This window comes from Triturus cristatus, chromosome 2_1, assembly GCF_964204655.1.
Source record: "Triturus cristatus chromosome 2_1, aTriCri1.1, whole genome shotgun sequence".
Lineage (NCBI taxonomy): Eukaryota > Metazoa > Chordata > Amphibia > Caudata > Salamandridae > Triturus > Triturus cristatus.
In genome coordinates this window covers 685,356,060-685,375,388 of record NC_140581.1, presented here as the reverse complement: position 1 = coordinate 685,375,388, position 19,329 = coordinate 685,356,060, and the positions used below count along the sequence as shown (strand labels likewise).

General features: G+C 45.6%; 1 protein-coding gene across 1 annotated transcript in view; it reads left to right on the top strand.

Annotated features, from left to right (window-relative positions):
* CCDC112 (coiled-coil domain containing 112) overlaps positions 1-15,769 on the top strand; it is a 223,433-nt gene extending 207,664 nt beyond the window's left edge. The window contains exons 8-10 of the mRNA XM_085632622.1: positions 9,045-9,140; positions 14,402-14,520; positions 14,607-15,769. Coding sequence (XP_085488748.1) covers positions 9,045-9,140; positions 14,402-14,520; positions 14,607-14,637 — 246 coding nt within the window. The 3' untranslated portion in view covers positions 14,638-15,769. The remainder of the gene's footprint in view (positions 1-9,044; positions 9,141-14,401; positions 14,521-14,606) is intronic.
* Positions 15,770-19,329: the final 3,560 nt, after the last annotated feature.

Below are 19,329 nucleotides of genomic sequence, written 5' to 3'. Positions count from 1 at the left end.
GTCATCTGCATATGAAGTAAGTTGGAGGCCATACGATCTAATCAAGGCTCCCAACGGACTAACGTAAATGTTAAAGAGAGTGGGGCTCAGGGAAGACCCCTGCGGGACCCCGCAAGGGAGGGCAAAGGTTTTGGACACCTCGGCACCCAGCTCCACGGTCTGGGTTCTATCGGCCAAAAAAGACTTCAGGAGGTTCCAAGCCGTGCCTACCACCCCTGTCAAAGCCAACCGGTCCATCATTACACCATGATGCACCGTATCGAAAGGCGCCGACAGGTCCAGCAAAATCAAGACCGCCTCACCCCCTTGATCCACAGCCTCTCTCACCTCCTCCGTTGCCTTAATCAGGGCCAGTTCCGTGCTATGTTCAGCCCGAAACCCGAATTGCGTGGAATCAAGGGCCTTAGTTCTCTCCAAGAAACGGCTAAGTTGCCTATTTATAGCCTTCTCAAATAATTTTGCCGGCAGTGGGAGCCGCGAGATAGGTCTATAGCTGGTTGGGTCATTTTTATCAAGAGTTGGTTTTTTAATTAAAGGAAGGATAGATGCAACTTTCCTATTCCTAGGATAAATACCTGACTCAATAATAGCATTAAACAGAGGGGTCAACGTGGAGGCAATCACTTCTGGGCAATTTTTAAGGACTGCCACCGGACACGGATCACTAGGGGCTCCCGAACGGGCAGCCAGCAAAAGACCAGTGACCTCCTCCGATTGTAGCGGGCTAAACCCCCTTAATCTATCCTGCTGCCAAACTGACCCAGCATCCGCCCATCGTGCTGCAACTCCCACCTCTCCATAAACTTCGGCAAAGGAGGAGAAAATCCCTGCCACTTTAGTCTGAAAAAAGGGGGCTAAGGTCTCACACATATCTGCACTGGTCGCTGAGCTAGGTTCCGCTGGAGTCGTAAGTTTGGTTATGGTCTTAAACAGCTGCCTGGAGGATGAACTAGCCCTCTCTATTTGCTCCGTGAAATAAGTTTTTTTTGCTTTATTTATAGGATTTTTATAAATAGAGAGGCTCCTTTTACAATTTTCTTTCTTAGTTGGACTGTACCCGTTCCGCCATTTTCTCTCCAATTTCTTACATTTCGTTTTGGCAGTCTGCAGAGATTCTGAGAACCACGGCGCCGAGGGCGTCGCTCTTCTGGGCGTGAAAGATTTTTCTGGCGCAAAAATATCGCAGGCCCTCTCGACCCACTTGGAGTACACGTCCACCGCTTTATTTACGTCCGACGGGATACAGGGGGCATTAAACCTTAAGTAATTCCTCATTCCAACCCTATCTATGTTTTTCCAAGCCCTGCTCACAACCTTAACCCTTGGCTTGGGGCTTGACTGTGTCTGGGTCCCAGAGGAAAGTGTAAAAATGATAGCACCATGATCGGACCAAGGGAGTGGCAGAATATCTACAATGTCCAGATCAGGATTGTTCGTAAAAATGCCATCCAGGGTGTGCCCTGCAGTATGCGAAGGTCCAGTCACCCTTTGTTCCAACCCTCCTGCAGCCATAAATTCCGTAAGTTACATACTATCTGGGTCTAATTGATCATCCAGATAAAAATTAAAATCACCCATGACGGTGAACGAGTGGGCACAAAGTCCATCCTCTACCAAAGTCCCGTGTGCATCCAAAAACATGCTTCTGGGTCCAGGGGGACGGTAGATCAAAAGTGCTTTAAACATTTTCTGGGGAGAAAGACGAACAGTGATAGAAAGGGCCTCACACGCATTGTTGGAGGCTGTGGAAAATAAAGGCTCCAGGCTGTTGTGATAAATCACCGGAAGCCCCCCACTCCTTCCTGACGGTCGGTCCAATGTGAAGCAGAGGAAATTTGCAGGGAGGGCCTTCACAATATCGGGGCCTGAGGAGTTATTAGTCCAGGCCTCAGTAATAAAAGCAAGTTTAATCTGGTGCTGTTCCATGAACAGACTGCATTCTAGACTATGCTTGACCAGAGACCTAGCATTCAATAGCAAGCATTTCCATGGTTGGGCTCTATTCTCTCGAACATGCGGGCCCTTCCTCGCTCTACCCCCTGATTTACCCTGGGCTGCAAAGATATCACGCAGAGGGCACTGACAGCACCTACAATCGGCAAAAGAATCTTTAAGAGTCATCTCAGGATGGAGCCTAGGGCACCCAGACTTCCCCCCTTCAGGATTCAAGCCTCTGAGTTGGTCAGACGAGTATCTGAGTATCTCTCATGCGCTAGAACCAGGGTACCGCGCCCTGAGCCCTGGCCGAGCTCGGACGGGCGCAGACGGGCTTGCCTGCGGCGCGCCCGCTGCGCGCATACGCTGCGCGGTTGCGGCATGCTGGGAGTTTAACTCTCCCGCCCGCTCCAGTGCCCAATCAGAGCCCCGTACCCACCTCCCTGATTCAACCAATGAGCCGCCTCTCACTCGGCATCACCGGGAACTACGGGAGAATGAGCAGCTCGCAACCCAGTAACCCGGTAAGTGTGTGCAAAAATGCCTGAACAAACAGCCTAAGTGGTAAGAACCAACGTTAGCAGCGAGGATAGGCACATATAAAATCACATTTAAAAACAGCAGTAAAAGCAAGTTGAGGATTAGCCAAATTTAAAAGAAGGAGCTTCACCTGGCGGGTATTGAACACAACCCGAGCTCCAGGGATCAGCCCCGCGCGTAGAGTCAGCTGGGATTTTAACTCTCCCGCCTGCTCCAGCGCCCAATCAGAGCCCCGTACCCACCTCCCTGATTCAACCAATGAGCCGCCTCTCACTCGGCATCACCGGGAACTGTTTTTCTTCAGATGTGCAGGTCACCCTTTTGGACTTACCTTTTGAGGGCTCTCACCTCTATGGAACTAAAGCAGACTCAACGCTACAACGCTTTAAGGATAGTAGGGCCACAGCTAGATCGTTGGGTCTTCAGTTCCTGCTCAGAGGCTTTGGTTACCAAGAGTTTGGCAAGACTCCTTCCTTTCGGGCCCGGCAACAGCAGCAGCAGCAACAGGCGATTCCTCTGTATAGATCGTACAGAGTAAAAGGTAGAGGTCAACTGCGAGGCTCAGCTCGGCAGCAAGTCCCCCTCCTCCTCTACCACTCCCACTACTGGTACAGCAGGGAAGCAGCTTAGATCCCCCATCTTAATGCATGTTGGTGCCGTGGGAGGTCGGTGTCCCATTTTCTATGAAATTGAAGATCAGTTACATCAGATCTCAGGGTTCTCGTAGAAAATTGATAGACCCTTCCTTTCCGTGAGTTTCCCCCTCCTGTTCCCCCTCACCAGGGCTGGTGCTCAGAGGACCATCTGTTGCTCCTGCAACAAGAGGTTCTGTCTTTCATACAGAAAGGTGCAATAGAGGTTGTTCCAGACCAGGACAGGTGTCGGGGACGCTACTCCCAGTATTTCCTGATCCCCAGAAAGGATGGGCGATTCAGACCGATCCTAGACCTCAGGATCTTTAATTTTTACCTCGAGCAGGAGAAATTCAAGATGTTGACCCTAGGTCAGGTTTTTCTGGTGCTGCAGCAGGAAGACTGGATGGTGTCGACCGATTTGCAGGATGCGTATTTTCACATTACCATCCTGAGGTCACATCGGAAGTATCTCTGTTTTGCAGTGGGATCTCAACACTACCAGTTTGGGGTCCTTTCGTTCGGTCTTACATCAGCTCCACAGATCTTCACAAAGGTGATGGCGGTGGTAGCATCGCATCTCCGAAGATCAGGGATTCCTGTTTTCCTCTATCTGGACGACTGACTGCTCAAAGAAAAGTCACCAGAGATGGTGTTGCATCACCTGCAGGTAACAACACGGCTGTTGTTTGACTTGGGATTTTCTCAGCGCAACCTGTTCATAGGGGCTGAGCCATCTCAGCGCAACCTGTTCATAGGGGCAGTACTGGACCCGACTGTGAGTCATGCTTTCCTGCCTCCTCAGAGGATTCTAGATATCCAGGCTTTGATTCCAATTTTTCAAGATGAGCGGCTGTTCCTGTCCTGAAGGTCTTGCGCCTGCTCGGTCTGTTCGCTTCCTGCATACTGTTGGTCAAGCATGCACGCTGGCACATGAGGGCACTCCATTGGTTCCTCCGCAGACAGTGGTTTTAACACAACAGGGGTCTTGGGGAGATGGTCAAAATCTCCAGAGACACTTCAGTGGAGCTGTTATGGATGAGTGTTTCGGACAACCTGTCTCAAGGGAAGCTGTTTCAACCTCCTTCTCAGGTGGCCACAGTGATAATGGATGCCTCCCCTCTAGGGTGGAGAGCTCGTCTGGGGCATCTGGAGGTCAAGGGCCTTAGGTCTCCAGAGTAAAAATTGCTTCACATCAATTTTCTAGAATTGCGGGCGATATGTTTGGCTCTTAAGGCCTTTTTTCCCTCCCTTCGTGGTCGATCAGTTCAGGTCCTGACGGACAACACTACCGCGACTTCTACATTGACTTCTCGGAGTCAACCGGCTTCCGTTACGGCATCAGATGTGGTGACGATGGAGCTGACCATCTCAGACTTCCTTCCTCTGGGTTTTTATTCTGAGGACCATGGTTGTGGAGGTACTGTGGAAGGTGTGGTGTGTCCTCCTCAAGTTCAGGACAAGGTTCCACACCCATATTTTCTATTCTTCTAGTGCCACTCTGCGCTCTCTGAACACTTCTTGTGTGCTTGCCGGCTTCTCCCACACCTTGTGGGACTCTGTGGAGCCCCTCTTGGCTTACCTTCCGGAGTATGCCCGGAATGCTCTTGTTCCCCTGGTACAAGATAGGTAGCAAGCTGCCACACTTAGCATCTGCTGTGGTGTGGATAATACCAATTTCTGTTAGATTATGGCATCTTCCATTGCTCTACGTCAACGTGCATGGTTGCATACTTCAGGGTTTTCAGAGGCTTTGCAAAGTGCTTTGATCGACCTGCCTTTTAATGGCACCTCCCTTTGTGGCGCTAACATCGACCCTGCTTTATGCCGGTTCAGGAACAGTCCTGGTGGTACGGAGCCTTAACTCGTTATTGTACTATAGTTGTCGGGGACAGTTGTTTCCCCTTCTTTTGACTCTTTCCCACCTTCCTCAAGCAGAGTTCTTCTTCCCTCCAGGGATACACCCGTGTGGTGTTCCTGCTTTTTGCAGGTACCTTTTTTCATGTTTATGCTGTCGGTGACAGGTTTCGTTTCCAGCTGTCTGCAACTAACCTTGTTTTACAGTCCCCTGGAGTCTGTCCTTTGACTTCTTTTGTAGCCTGCATTTTTCCTACCCAAGTGCTTACTCTGTGGCAGGTATTCTGTTTATGTTGTGCGGTTGCACTGTAGCTAGCCTTGTTCCCTGTTTCCGGGGAACTCATTTGTGTGCCTCTGAGGCAATTTAGTGAGCTGCTCTTACACTTTGTATCCCTTCCAGGGAGTTTGCTGTTCTCTTTCTCTGTCCTTCTGTCCATATGGGCTCTGCTGGAGCTGCAGTTTAGCACGCTTTTTGGGTTCCTATTGGTTCAGGCCTTAAAGAGTCCCTTTATGGCCTAAACCCATCCTCTGTGAACTGAGGGCCCTGTTATCTCCTTGATTTCCTCTTTGCATTTTGCTTATGTTCTTTCATTCTGCACTTGTTGATGTAAGTCTTTTCCCCTTTTTGGCACACTGTCTCCAGCGGCTGTTTATCTACGTGGTCCGCGTTGTTAGCATGGAAATAGTCACAAAAGAAACTGAAATCGGTGCTTCGGGGGAGGGCTTATATGGTCTCAGTTGACGTCACATCCGGGTGACGACGTTGCTATGGAGTCGATCGACTTCCTCTGCAAATGCGCGGAGGTACTGCTGGGAAAATATCTGAATCCAGTCTGGCACCTAGAGAGGATTCTAAGATATGGAATTTGCGGCTAGATCCTGTCTCTATCATATAATGTGTTACAGAAGGTAAGCAACTTGTCCATCAATCAATCAGGGTTTTATAAAGCGTGCTATGCACCTGTGAGGGTCTCAAGGCCCAGGGGTGGGGGTGGGGGTGCAGTTCCGGTCAGTCGAAGAGCCAGGTCTTGAGGTTCTTCCTGAAGGTGTGCAGAGTAGGGGAGCGTCTGATGTTGACTGGGAGCTCGTTCCAGGCCTTGGCTGCGACGTAGAAGAAGGCTCTTCTGCCTGCTCTGTTTCTGCAAAAGCGTGGGGTCTCTGCTAGGGCAAGGTCGGCGGAGCGGAGGTTCCTTTTGGGTACGTGGAAGGAGACTCTCTCGTTGAGGTATTTGGGTTATGTTGTGGAGGGATTTGTAGGCGTGGGTGAGTAGTTTGAAGGTTACTCTCTTCTCGACGGTGAGCCAGTGGGGGTCTCGTAGGTGGTGGGTGATGTGTTTGTGTCGTGGGGTTCCGAGGACGAGTCTGGCTCCGGTGTTCTGGATGGTTTGGAGCTTGTGTAGGAGAGTTCTGTTGATTCCGGCGTAGAGGGCGTTGCCGTATTCCAGTCTGCTGGTTATGAGTGCGTGGGTGACGGTTTTTCTGCATTCAGGCGGGATCCATTTCGAACTCTTGCGGTGGATGCGGAGGCAGTTGAAGCAGGTGGAGGCGACTGAGTTGATCTGGCGGGTCATGGTGAGGGAGGAGTCTAGGATGATGCCGAGGTTCCCTGCAAGGTCTGACTGGATGGGTGAGCTCCTGAGGGCGGAAGGCCACCAGGTGTTGTCCCAAGTGGTGGTAGAGGGTCCAAGGACGAGGGCCTCCGTCTTCTCTGAGTTGAGCTTCAGGCTACTGTTCATCCAGACTGTGACGTCCTTCATTCCTGCCTGGACGGAGAGTCTGGTGTCTTCGGGATTCTTCGTGAGGGAGAGGATGAGCTGGGTGTCGTCGGTGTAGGATACTATGCTGAACCCGTACTGTCTGACGATGGCGGCGAGGGGGGCCATGTGGATGTTGAAGAGCGTGGGGCTGAGCGAGGATCCTTTGGGTACTCCGCAATTGATCTCTGTGGGTTTGGAGAGGAAGGGTGGGAGTCTGATTCTCTGGGTTCTGCCGGAGAGAAAGGATCGGATCCAGTTGAGGGCGGTTCCTCTTATGCCGGCGTCGTGGAGTCTGGCTGTGAGAGTGCGTGGTAAGACGGTGTAGAAGGCTGCTGAGAGGTCTAGTAGGATTAGGCCTACGGTGTGGCATCATATTTTGTAGCTTTCTTAAGAGTCAACCTCCTTTTAATTTTTATTAAGGAGGCCGTTAACGTTTTATAAGAGGCATTTTATTGGTGCATAAATGTGACTTGCCTATCCCAGTGGTGCTCATATGGAATAATTGATGCTGCAGCAAGCATTGAGCCCAGGCATGATTAACCAAATTGTAGAATAAAATTGAACCATTGACAAACAAACCCCGCCCCTTACTTCACGACGAGATGTATCTATCAAAATCTAACCAGGAAATAGCCGAAGATCTAGGCAAAGCGAGTATCTTCTACCCAAAGAAAGAAAATGGAAATAAAACACCTTCTAAAACTAAATGAACTATCTAACTAATACCAGATTCGCGTCAGTGGCTCACACTTAGCATCACTTAGGCATTGCAACATCCCCTAAACGACTGTAGATTTGAAAGACTACTGAAAGGGGTCGCCCTTTCATGATGTATTATCTTGTCCCAAGGCCCTGTGGGCTCTTTCAGCTATGAAATGCAGCAACAGTTCTTCTTTCGGGATGACTGTCAATAACCAGGTGTTAAAGAACAGTTCCTGATCAGTGCCCTCAATTCCTTCAGGAAATCCCACAAACCACTGTAGATTATTCCTACAACACTGACCTTATGCATACTCCGCTTGTTGGGTCAGTTCTTTAAAATTAGCAAAAAGTTATGCAGCCATAAATGTAAGCTCCTTCACTGTGTCTTCTAGTTCAGAAATCTGCACTTTTCCTGTTTTAGTTTCCACGGTTGATTTAGAGTCCTGAGAAGCTTGAAGGATAAGAGCTGATGACTTCTGCATGTCTGGGTCACTCCATCACCCCAGGTTCTACCTCCAAATTAATTTGCTTGCTAGAAAGGGGTATGGTGTATTTGTCCATTTTCTTTGGTTCGTGATCAGCAGTATATTTGTCTCTAGTGGTAGGCATCTGGTCATTCCAGGTTCAGCGGTATACACCAGTAATCACCCTGTGCCTATTGGTTACAGCGCGCTTATAGAAAAATGACAGCAGTTATTAGGGGGAAATTGTCTTCTCTTTCAGTGCCACCAAGACTGTTGCAGCATCTCTGTCCCCAGAATATTGACAGTTATCTACAGTGCACAAAGCCATAGTGTTATATCCTCAGCAAGGTGAACAGTTGGGGCAAGTTACTATCCACGACTCATGAAAGACCCGAAGGGTTCTCCAGCACACATCCCACTGGGTGCCCAGCCGCCAGTGTCTGCTTCAACTCATGTAACACCAGTTCTCATGTAGGTCCAAGCGTGCACCACTGGTGTTTTGCTTCCTTTAATGCCACCCTGCAGTGTCAGGTTTTCAGATAAATGGGTCTGTATCAGTATCTAATTTGGCAATATTGGTATATTTTAAATACCGTTTTTACATAGCCTGGTTTGGGAGAATGCCCCAGCCAGTACCAGGGCAGGAACATAAGCTGCAAGCCATGACCCCCAGGCCTCCTTACCCCAAATAGAGATGACTGCCATGGGGCAGCACAAGCGGCCGGGGTTTCCAGTCATTTCTCCTCTTGTCCTTCGCGTGGCTGCATCGAGGTGCAAAAGCACACCCGCCTCCTGTATAACCCCACCACCATTTGTTGCACCGCACACTACTGGGGATCCAGTGGCTGCCATCTTGACTGTGCTGCAGGATTGTCTACGATTGATCTTTTTTACTGATCGTCAGAGTTGGGCTTCACACTGGGGCCATCGCTTTTATAAGGGTAGAGCAGTTCCTCTGTGGATCGTTAGAAAGCAGGATGGTTGAGGCTTTTCCGAGCTGTGGGTGGATCCTTACAGAGACCAATCCACCATGTTTCTCTCCTTAGCCATGTCCTGCAATATGATCGTTTTTGAAACTTAAAAATCAATGCTTTAATAATCCTGTGTCCGTGTCTGTGTCATAGTGGTTCATTTTTTAATTCCTTTATGCATTACAGGATTTCCGTAAACTTGAGATGAAAGCACTTGAGAAACAAACAAAAGAAGAGGAAAAAGCAGAAAAAGAGAAGAAATTGGCAAAATTAAAAGAAAAGGTATTAATGTACCTCTTTATATCTTGACATTTAGCTAACTTGTGTTTTTACAGTATGTAAATGTATAGAAGAATACTTATGCAGTGTAGAAAGGGTCATACAGACCCTTTATAAGAAGCTTTTTTTTTAATTTAAAAGTGGTACCCTAAAATAAAATGCAAGGGTTTGACGCATAGAAAATGGGTGACTTGAAAAGGAAACTAGGTAAGAGTAGAGATCGTTTCATAACACACTATTGACGAAAACCAGAAAAGGATAACAGCAGGTAGCATAATATGATCATCAATGTGCCAGCCATAAATAAGTACTATTAGAGGCATACACCCAAAATGAACAACATAAGAGAAATTAGGATTTGAGGCAACCATAACCTATAAGTTACAGCTAAGAGTGTTCCATTCATGAGAGACTTATGGGAAATAAAATGAAACAGAGGAAAGAGCACAATAGTTAGATGATATCTTGCACAAATATAGTGGGCATAAGATGTGAGCTAAATGGGTGTCAGAGTCATATTGGAATAGAAGAAAAGAATAGCCCTTTAATTGTAAAGGAATTCTCTATAATATGCATAAAAGTTAGAATATGCCAGCTGACGTGGTTTTCCCGGAGTATTTTTAATAATGTACTTTCTCAGCCGAAAACAATCCTTCAAAGCCAAGGAAACATGCTTTTTAAAATGAAAAAGAAAGTGAAATGCAACCACTAGATATCCATAACATACACTCATGTATACACTGTATAGATGTCCAGAAAGCTAAGTGAGTAAGGCAGTTTCTTTTTTTGTGGTTCACTAAGAGGAGTCCCCGAACACAGCTGCTCTTTCAAGGCTAATTTTAGGCTGAAATCTCCATTACATGTCGGGTTTAATGTTACTCGACATCTTTCAACATTGTTCTCGTTTGTCATCTTGTTTTCTTTCCTCATGTTTTGCCATTTTTCCTTAATTTTGCACCGAGGTGTTAGATTTCCCCAGCTTGGTCCTGGGCCATAATGTCAGCACTCTTTAGTAGATGTTCTTTGTGGCGAGTTAAGTCCCGGAAATTGAGAAGGTTTGTGTCATCTGCCTTCCACACTCTCCTTGTATTTCAAAGTGTTGAATCTATTTGGAGATGCCTTACAGAAGGCTTAGGAAAGGGGAAGGGAGTGTGCCTTGCAAGAGTTGCCTCAGGGCCCAGCAATGTGAGGTACTTCCTCCCACCTCATCTGCCCTGGAAGTGACCATGCCCAATCTGGCCATCTTGAGACCTCAAGTCTGTATTGGGAGTTACCAACACTCCTGATACTAGTGGATGTTGAGGTGGTTAACGTTGAGGCATTCCACCTGCAGGCACTTGTTGCTTAAATATTCAACACTGAATCTGTGGAAACTTTCCTTTAACATTAGTACTTTTTGCTGTTAAGATCTTTCTCACTGTTGAGGACCTCCAAGTCATGCGTTTCTGACCGTCTTTCTTGTCATAAGGCCAACCTCCCTTTCATCTCAAGTACACCTTTTAAGTTCTGTCAGACAACACCAGGCCTTTTTGTGATTGCAATATGGAAGTAGGCATCTTGTAGATCTGCAGTGCTCATTCAGTCCTTTTACCCGAGATGAGGGACATTTTTAAGAAGGGCTAACATCCGAAAATGTATTCCCTTTTATTCAACTTTTTAGGCATGTGAAGATCCAACATCAGTCCGAATTCCCTCTTTGGACTTTTTTTTTCTGAATCATAGAGTATCTTGCTTACTTAATTCTTCCCAGGACTGGTTTGATTGCACATGTTGACTATGGTGGGATAGGTAGTGGAATTGTGAAAATCTAGAGAGAATACATGCTTAAAAATATCCAGCACCTACTTGTCCTTTGTGATCTTTACCCCTCTCTTCCAAGTGTAAAGATACTGCTCCTCAGGCGTGTGTAACGGTATTATTGAGGAGTCACTAACAGCTGTTTTAGGTCAGACGCCCCTAGGAGCTGGGTTGCTGTGATTGAGCCATTTTATTTGCAGACCACTACACTGATTAGGGGTATCTATGGCACTGCTGCTGATGTTGAAAGGACCAGCAACTCGATCGAACCTTCGAAGGAGCTTCATTGCGTAGCTCTTGACTCTCATAGAGTAGCGTTGCAGAGCAGTCCAAGGTGCTCTCCAGGCAGGTGGTGTGAGCTAGTAATCGCCATTCACAGATGCACAATAATAACACTCAATAAATGATTGTCCAGTTTATGCTTTTTCTTTTGAAAAAGGAAAAGTACATTTATTAAGCACACACCATTTAATACAATGCAGCCATGTCAAAGATGTACAAGCGGATGAAATCGCTTTTAAATGACATTGCATAATCCTTCTGACCCCTCCCTACAGGGGTGGGGGGCTCGAGTACCACAACTCACATGTTTAAAAATTATCTTGTCCCTGAATGCCAGGGGTTGAAAATAGCTTGAAGTAGGAGCCCTTACCACTGTCACCAAAGTGTGTGGCCATGCCCCTTATTATGTCAACAAGCATTTCACCATAGGAATAAATGCAATAATTACATATAACCATGACCGAGGGCGCCTAATACTGGACATAAAGCATGCAAAATGTAATCACGAGTGGCTGTCAGTCTCATTATTCAAATAAAGCATCAGCAAGACTGAATGCCTAAGCATGACTGAGAGTGTGGATACTCATCATAAGTGTCAACATGTATAATGCAACTTACTAACGTTTATAATTACAATACTGTGCAATTATAATCATTCACCTAGAAGGTGCTTGCAGCATATACTTTAAAATGCTTAGTATGTTGTATGTTTTTCAAACAGTCCCAACAGGACATCATTTCTCTAAATACACATATGTGCGATTACCAGCAGTCATCCCTAGAGGGTGTTTACCACTATGGAAATCCATTTTTAACACTTTCAGGCCACAATGATTACAACCATAATCTTCACCCACAGAGGGTGCAGCCTTCCTAACTCTAAAACAAAAGTTCTAGTTAGGAGAAGCTTAATCAACACTTGAAACCCTTAAGGGGTTATCTTTAATGGAGTGCCACCAAACTAGGGAGGGGATTCTAGCACTTCCTTTGGGGGCAGGCTGAGCTGCTCCTACAGCTCCCCCACACTTTGGGAACATTTTGGTGGTGACCCCGCTCTCCTGGGCCTGATGCACCCTGCATGCCTGTGCCTATGTGGGAGAGCAGCTCAGGGAGTTCATCCCCGGCTGCTCTCTTTCTCCCCGCATGGCCAGCACATTTGCATGTTGCTGCGGGAGTCAGAACTTCTCTTCTGTCTTTGAAGGTCTGCTGCGTGCGATGTGCTGGCGTCTCGTGGCCCAGGGATGGGGTCCTGGGCCCCCGCTTTGTCCCCACAAAGAGAAGTGCCTGCGAACCCCTCAGAGTATAAAAATGAATCCGGCAGTGGAGCTTCACTTGCACGTGCCTGCCAGTCGTGGTCAGTAGTCGCCAGAACCTTGAATGGCGATAACTTGGGCCCGTTGGCCTGATTATGACTATTATGGTCTTGTTTTGCTTTTGCTCCTGGTGGTTAGCCCTAGCCGCCTGGAGCACTTTCTTCAGGCCTCCTATCCTCCAGAGATGAGGAATTTTGCAGGGAGCTGGTTTCACTGGCTCCCTGCGCCAGCCTTTCGCCTTGCTCTCTTTCTGAACCTTTCTTCCCAGACAGGAAGCCCAGTCTTTTCCCAACTGATCCTAAGGGGGTGTAAGGGGACCAGTGTCCCTGGTCCTTGGGGAGTGTCCCACTGGTCCTGGGGTCAAAGACTGCGCCCTTATTCCAGAGGACAGTCAGGGGGTTCCTACTACCAATTGCCCATGGCAGCAGCCTCCAGTCCCAGTGTTCTTCAGAAGAATCACATCCAAGAGCAAGCTCTCCCCCCTGCGCAAGACCTTTCAAGGGGGGGTGGGAGGTGCCAGCAGGGATACACCTCTGACCTCTTCTGAGGTGCCACATTACCTCTCCGCTCCTGTTTCAACCTTCCTGCACAGGCTTCTGGGATACTTCAAGATGGCGTCACCTAGGAGTCACTGGCCTGGGTTCTTATCCTGAACTGAGTCAGAGAAATACTAAATTTCTGGATTACCCATAAGCTGTGCCAATATACTTTTGGAATTTGCAGAATTGTTCTTTTCACGCTGATTACAGTGTACTTTGGTGAGACCTCAGATGCTGTGGTCCCCAGGGAACTGGAGTTGTGCCCTAAGACGGCCTTTACCATAGGAGTATATGGAGTGTCACCACAGTCAAAGACAGTAAAGCACACTGACTTTCCCTACATGTACACCCCCCCCAATTAATAGGCTTATTCGAGGTCACCACCCAACTCTGCATAGTCCCTTCTGCGCCATGCTACCTGTGCGCTGTTCCTGGGCTGCACACAACAGGAGTCTCCTGCGCTAAGCCCTCACACGTGTGTACATGTAACCAGCCCAGTGCCCCTTCCCCTGGCTGCATCGCAGCGACCTTCTCTCACAAGGTGGACACTAGTGGTAAACATGCGCTGTCTCCAGGTGGATTAGATTTCCAGAACCACCTTCTCACTGCTTCCTATCACCTAGAAATATTGGACTCAACCCTTTTCTGTTCATATATAGATATATATTGAGCGCAGAATTATATAATGTTTGTGACATAAGTGAAGATTCGTAAGATGCAGATCCAGGACTTCAAGTGAATAACCATTTCATCCCCAGTTTTGTCACAACCCTCCCCCTACACCCATCCAAACTTTTTTTGACTCTTGTAACAGTAAATCAGAGTAGAGGATGGAGAGAGAAATGAGTGAGATTTTTATGAGCCACTTGTAATGAAGGCCATTGCATCCACCAGAAATTACAATACTGAAGGTAAGTAACTTTTAATGAGTTAAGACTGAGTCCTATACATATAAGAAAATTAGCGATGGGATGACCTTTGAGTAAAAGTTGGGCTCTATAAATTAATAATAATCTTATTATCACCATGGATAGGTTTAAATAGTTTTAGTTTATGACCGTGGTTTCATACATAACTTATTAGAAGAAGTGTCTCTCTGTCGGAAGAGTGTCCACTCCTTTAAGATGTAGCTCAGTTGTAGCAGGGCAATGATGAGTATTTAAAAGCAGACATTTGAGGTGGTGGCCTTTTTGCAAATGAGATTACTTTTGAAACCTGAATTTCATTTAAAACTTGTGCAGTTATTTAATCGATATGATCGATTCCCTTTTGGATTTTCATCTTTATAAATATATAGAGATAAATGTCATGTTTTTCTTATAATACCTTCCAGGTTGAAGTTCATGTTAGCAGAGACCCTTCTCGGTTGTGCAAACTTACCAAAGGATGGGAGGAGCGTAGGAAAGAAATGGGCCCAACGGGTGCGGGACCACTACTGCACATTCCACACAGGTGAGAATAGAGACAAATATAGATAATAGCTTGTTTTTTTAATTCACTAAGCTGCATTTATAACTGTTTTCATTTTTTTTATATAGAGCTGTCCCATCTTGGAGGCAAGGATTATAGCAGAAAGTACCATACGGTGGGAATTGGGAAACTCTTTCCCATTCTGCGTCTGCTCATCGCCCAAGAAGACCAAATAGTGGACAATTTCTGCCTCAACAGCTTGTGCTCTCTAACGGTTACAGGAAATATAATTTTGTTTATCTTTTTTCATACATTTAAAGAGGACCAGATTGATATATGCGGGACTGAGAAATGCTTTGCAACAGCCGTTGTTACTTTCTTGAAGCAAGTACAGCTTGTTTCGATGTCTGTTTTTAATCCTGTGTATTAATGTTAGGAAAATGCTAATGTTATGTGCACTAATTAATTTTCTTGAATTAAAAACTTACCATGTTGTATATACAACCATAGACACTGGTCACGATCACAAAGCAATGACACAGAGATACTCACATTTGTCGAGTATTACGTGCTTCTTGTGGATTCAGAAAGAATTCCAGGAGTACTCTTGGAAATCCGACAGATGTACATGTCCCGAAGCACTCCTAAATCCCAAAATGTTCTCATGAGGATATTCCACTCAGTTGAGAATCAGCAGAAGTAAATCATGCTAAAACGTGCACTTATATTTTAGCTCCAAGGAAAGCATCTTTCCTTGCAGAGAACCCACGTCCTGGACACCCCCGTGAAGTATGTGGACATTCCCTTTTCTTTCCTACATTTTAACAGAAGTATTTTGAAATACATTTCCACAGTTGGAAACCACCTGAAAAATGTCTGAGAATAGCTACAAACGTGCAGACTGGTGGATGTTCCATGTATGGGCACACATCATAACCTCCCATTTCCACATCTAACATTACATTTATAGTGAGAAAGCCACCATATTGGTGGATTTGTTACACTTCTAATAGCATTTCGCACTTAAGGACTTTCATTAATCCCGTTTCTGTACCTCATAATGTCGGATTCATCCCACATTTCGTTTTGCGCATCTAAATTATGCATAGTGCAAAAAACCCTTGCGAATCCCTAGTTAAATGGAGGACGTTTTTGGCTGCCGCCTGATACTGAATTTGAACTCTACATTTCGCTTGTTGTTCTGTTCTATCATGAACCTTCAAATGTGCCTCTGAATCTCAGTAGAGGCAATGAAATGCATAGAAATAAAGGTTTGTCTGTTTCTTTTAAAGTTGTTCTTGTGTCAATAATTTCACGTTATCCTAAGTGGATTCTAGTATTCCTTATATAACGCACCTTTGTTTAAACTCTACCATTATTCTCAGATCTTCAGCTTTAATAATGATAGCTGTCACCCACTTTGATTTGTTTGTAGTGCCGGTTCAGTGCATACAATAATGATTTCGTAAGCATGGGTCAGATACCTGTTTTTGTCTGTTGGCTTCTTGTATATGATCGTCAAGAGTTTCCCTCTCTGAAAATGACTCAAAGTTAATTTAGACCATAGTCTATTAAAACCACCACAAAACAATAAACACATAGTACATACAATAAATAAACTAAAGAAGTCAAAAATAAAACTCCTAAATACAGCACCAGTATCTTACATATTGAACAGAGAGAGAAGGCAAAAAAGAATGAAAGAAAAATTGTGAGGAAAAAAACTGAAAAAAGATAAAGGGAGGTAACTAGGGAATTAAGAGCGAGAAAGACAGCGAGTTAGAGTAAAAGAAACAGAAAGAAAGAAAAAATAAAGAAGGAAAAGGAAGGTAGAAAAGTAAAACCAATAAAGACACAGGTGACAAAGATAGGATGAAAGAGGGAAAGAAGGAAGAAGGAAAAAAGAGAAGAAAGGAGAGCCAGCAAAATGAGAGAGAGAAGGAAGGATACAACGAGTGAAACAAAGAGAGAAAAACAGAAAAAGAGACAGACAAACGGCGAGAATGAAAGTAGACCAAGAAATCAAGAGAGAAAGACAGAATTACAGGAAACAGAAAACCTAGGAAAGAAATGGAAATAAGACAAGAGAAGAGATGAAGAAAAAAGCCAGGTATGAACGATCAAAAGAAAGGAGATTAAGAAAGAGGAAGAAAAAACTAAAAAGAATGAAAGAAGGGAAAAGAGAAAGTGGAAGATAACGTAACAGAAAAGAGCAAAAGCAAGAAAACAAAGCTAGAAAAAGAAAGTAGGTAAAGCAATGAAAAAAGGAAAGATAAAGAAAGAATCCGAAAGATAAATGGAGGGAAAGTAGAGAAAACCGAAGGTAAGAGAGGAGGATTTAAAAAAAAAAAATCTAAAAAAAGGCAAAAGCAGATAAATGGAGGAAAAAAACAAAAAAGACAACAGGAATGGCAGAAATAGAAGGAAAAAAGAATCCAAATGAAAAAGAAAGAAAGATGTAGAGCAATAGATATGGAACTAAAGAAAAAATGAGAAAGGAGGAGGCAAATCAAGTAAAAGGGGAAAAAGACAAAGGAATGGAGGTAAAGAAAAAAGAGACCAGCAAAAAAGAAATTGTGATAGTTAGAGAGAATCTATGAAAGAAAGAAAAAGAGATAAGGAGAGAAATAAATAATTTTTCTAAAGAGGATAGGCGTTACAATCATGCGCTATCATCTTCTCAAGCACAGTGTTTAAAAGTGCAGCACTTGCAATGAGGACATCTGCATATTCTCTAAATGATATGAGAGCTATTCAGAGGCCACCTGTGAACTGCTGGTAGCTCAAGGTTCACCTGTTAGAGACACGTGTTGTCGCTAGATGGCAGCATGGTCCCTTCTGAATTGATCAAGGTCATGTTCTCTCAGCTCACTATTTTAGATAACCAGAGCCTTTAGGAGGCCAACCATTACTGCAAACGGTTTTGCGACTAAGTCGTGTCTTGACTTGTTTGATTTTGATCAGCCATCCCTCAGAAGTTCAGAATAAAAATACTTTTGTTTTTTCCTTTTCATCCTTGACCAAGTTGGATTTTTCCACGTTTTGAGAGTTTATTTGTTGAGAATTCCTTCATAACTGGTAGCTTTTGTAGTGGGAGGAGCAAGATGGCGGGCTGACACGCCACGGAGCAGCAGCAGTACGAGATCCCTGCTATCGTTTTCTCTGGCTTCAAAAAAAAAAGATTGTAGGAGCAATGGACTTTAAACATTGAACATCTCGGAAAAACTGCTTCTAAATGACGAGCAAAACCTTGGTTTTCCAAATTGGATTAACACTGAAAGGCTTGAGAGTCGAAGATTGATGTACCGGCTTTTCAAACGTCTCCGGCGGCTGCTGTGGGCGGCGCGCTCTTCTTTTCCGGCGTTCAGGAGGTCGGAGCTCTGCTTGTCTGGCAGTCTCGGATTTGCGATCTCTGCTAACCCGGCGCATCCCGCTCTTGACTGTGAGCGATCGGGTGCTGACAGACACACGCATTTTGCCATTATGGCCCCCAAAATAAGTGCCCGGGAGGGTCGTGCAGGACGGAGCACCCAGGCGTAGGCTCAGGCTCTGGCTCAAGCAACTATTTTAACGGCTTGTTCTCGGATGGCCTCTGCCTCGCTAACAAACAAGACCGAGGACAAAGCTGGAGGCAGCCAGAGAGTGCATCTATCTAGCGCGGGTAAGCCTTTGATTCGACCCCCCCTTTTGGTCCCCGTAAATGTCACTCGGGGGGGGAAAATGAAGAGGGGCCCTCTATGCATAGTGGTGATCTTGTTGATTCAGGGGGGTTATTGATATCTGGATCTGGCCCCGATGAACACACTCTGTCTGTTGGAACTATATCGTCTGGTACACTGAATAATCTATATCCTCCGGCTGTCGTTACTTGTGGAAATACTGGAAGTACAGGAGGGGAAGCTGCTGTGGTGGGATGCTCAAGCGCCCAGGGGGGGTCCTTGCCTAATAGTGGAAATTTGTATGCAGTTGGGCTTGAACATGTATCTAATGAGTTAACTGGCACCCTCTGTTCGGAGACTCCGGGCTCTGGCCTGGTTAATGTATCTAATGGAGACGACGTGATGGATTCTGTTGTTCTTGTCCCCACTCCACTAAACGGCCTTAGTCAGGGCTCTCGGACTTTCTTGTTACGGGCCAGTGAGCCCCCCCGACGGTGGGGCAGTCGATGTGGATGCCGATGCCGATACTGCCTCTGGTTTGGATAACACTGGCCTAAACTGTAATAACGAGGAGTGGGAGTCTAAAGATGAGATGCCAGATCCTCTGAACATGCCAGTAGACTCTGCTAAGGAAAATATATCCAAAATAAAAGGGAAATCCAAGGCCAAGAACAGGCCAAAGAAGGGTAAATCTCCAGCTCTATCCAAATCCGGTATAATTACTTCAGATCTACACGGGCGCTCTGTCATAGATAAAAGCCCTCTCCATAAATGGATCCAGGCTAGCGGGAGAGTCAAGAAAATGGCTCTACGTCTCTCTGGTAATATCATAACATTGGGTGATCAGACAAAAGACACGTCCCCAATTCAACCCCTAGCACAAGTGGATACAGTGGATACAATGGATACAATGACACCGCTTATATCTTCTTCCATTGATGCTCCTACTAATCCTCTGTCTGTAGTTCTTAACCCATTGACTGGGTCTGATTCTACGATTGAGGTCTCCACCGAAGGGCAAATATTTTCACGTAATGACCAAACTCCCAAGTTAGCTCCAGCTGTTACAGTTGACTTTGCTCCTTCATTAGATTCTCCAATTATCCACCCCGTTTCTAATCTTAATAGCTCCGAAAAACAACATCTACCTTTTAACATCATTCTACAGACTCTCTCTGACCAGCATAAGGAA